Source organism: Cryptomeria japonica, chromosome 10, assembly GCF_030272615.1.
Source record: "Cryptomeria japonica chromosome 10, Sugi_1.0, whole genome shotgun sequence".
NCBI lineage: Eukaryota > Viridiplantae > Streptophyta > Pinopsida > Cupressales > Cupressaceae > Cryptomeria > Cryptomeria japonica.
In genome coordinates, this window is record NC_081414.1 from 285,032,044 (window position 1) to 285,034,090 (window position 2,047).

General features: G+C 43.9%; 1 protein-coding gene across 1 annotated transcript in view; it reads left to right on the top strand.

Annotated features, from left to right (window-relative positions):
- The first annotated feature begins 370 nt into the window (after positions 1–370).
- The window catches only part of LOC131055576 (anthocyanidin 3-O-glucosyltransferase 7), a 1,928-nt gene continuing 251 nt past the window's right edge, over positions 371–2,047 (top strand). The window contains exons 1-2 of the mRNA XM_057990043.2: positions 371–1,092; positions 1,176–2,047. The exon at positions 1,176–2,047 is cut by the window's right edge and continues 251 nt beyond it. Coding sequence (XP_057846026.2) covers positions 615–1,092; positions 1,176–2,047 — 1,350 coding nt within the window. The 5' untranslated portion in view covers positions 371–614. The remainder of the gene's footprint in view (positions 1,093–1,175) is intronic.

The window sequence follows — 2,047 nt, forward strand, 5'->3', positions numbered from 1 at the left end:
AATATTACAAAAGGGTAAATAAAAAGTCTTTTTAAGAGTAATTGATAAAGATGATTCTTAACAAAACAGTCATCCATCAAGATTCAGACTCTAAAAAGCACGCTTGACCAAATTTAATATAAAGACAGATATATCAGCATCTACCAACCTCACACTTTCTACAAAACAAAAAAGAAATCTGACTTAAAGTTGCAACATGATGCACCTCTACATTATGAACACTGACAGTTTCAAAAAAAACAAAAAAATATCAGACTTGAGTAGCAACTTGATGAAAACAAATATGCACATGTTTCCATAGAAAACAATTACTAAGAAAGATAACGTGAAACATAGTACGATTAAATAAAAATTTCCACTACCAGTTGATTCCATGGAAATTTCCACTTCGAAGAGACGCAAAAACTCTTCTCAAGTAAAAAAATATTTTACGAGACGGTACGTGCTGTCTGCTCTCTGGAATGAATCTGGACCTTTAACGTATGAAAATTTCAGCCACTTTTAGTCGTAAGTTAAAAGCTTAATCTTTATTCCTTCCTCGCAAATTTTTAGAGGAGCTCTTTGGTTGATCGTCCAACTGTGCTGAAGGAATCAGGTTGCTCGGAAAGTTGAATATGGGTGGACACGCTCTTCTGATTCCCCTTCCTTACCAGGGCCACATAAATCCCATGATGCAGCTCGCCTGGAAGCTCGTCTCCGATGGTTTCCTCGTTACCTTCCTCAACACCGATTTCAATCACAACCGCATTATGCAAGCCAAGAGTAGAAACTGGGACGGCATCCGAATGATATCCATTCCTGATGGATTACCGCCAGATGACAAACGCACCAACATTCCAAATCTAATGGAAGCATTAGATAACAGCATGGCACCTTCCGTGATTATGAGGCTTATCGACGTGATAAACGAGAGGGAAGAAGAGCACAAGGTCACCGGTATAATAATAGATGTAATTATATGCTCTGGGTTGAAGGCGGTAGCCGATTTCTATCAGATTCCTCTCTTTGCTTTCCACACATCGCTTGTCGCCAACTGTGCTATCCGCTACTTCATTCCGAAGCTCCTCTCTCTTGGGATCCTTGGTCACGATGGTAAGACAGATTCACGCTTCTTTGTCTGTTTTTCTTTTTCTTTTTCGTTGTTGTGGGACTGGTTGTGTTTGGTGTTATTGTAGGAGCTCCCAAAGAAGAGAAGAAGATAACGTATATTCCGTCCATGCCGCCTCTGCGTTCTGGAGATCTTCCATGGCTGTTCGGTGGTGGGGAGAAGATGTTTAAGAGATGCATCCGGATGGGAGAAAGTTTAAAGCAGATCAAGGGGGTCCTCGCCAACTCCTTTTACGAGCTTGACGGTCCAGTGGTGGAAGAGTTATCCAGAGAGGTGGAAGTGTACCCAATTGGTCCTCTGATTCCTTGCGAATTTCTGGAGGGCGATAAGAGGAGTACGAGTAAGGCCCCCCCAAGCTTCTGGGCAGATGATGTGGAATGTCTAGAATGGTTAGACAAACAGTCTACCCAATCTGTGATCTATGTGTCGTTTGGAAGCGTCGCAGTGTGGAGCCAAATCCAAGTGGAGGAGTTCGCAGCGGGGTTAGAGGCTACCCAGAGACCATTTCTGTGGGTTGTTCGGTCGGATCTAATGGAGGGCAGCAAGCCCACTTTTCCGCAGGGATTTATGGAACGGGTGAGAGAGAGGAGCTGCATAGTTTCTTGGGCGCCACAGTTACAGGTGTTATCTCATCCTTCCATAGCTTGCTTTGTGACACACTGTGGATGGAACTCTGTACAGGAGAGCATCACCATGGGCGTGCCCATGCTCTGCTCGCCTTATTTCGTAGATCAGTTTCTTAACCGCACATATATTGTGGATGTCTGGAAGATTGGACTACCTCTGGAGTCGAATAAGGATGGAATAATAGAGAAGGGGGAGATTGCTAGAGCCGTTGACAGATTGCTGGTGGGAGAAGATGGCGCAGAGATAAGCAAGCACGCCACCAAATTAATGAGAACCAGTAGAGATACGGTGAAGGAAGGAGGTTCCTCATTC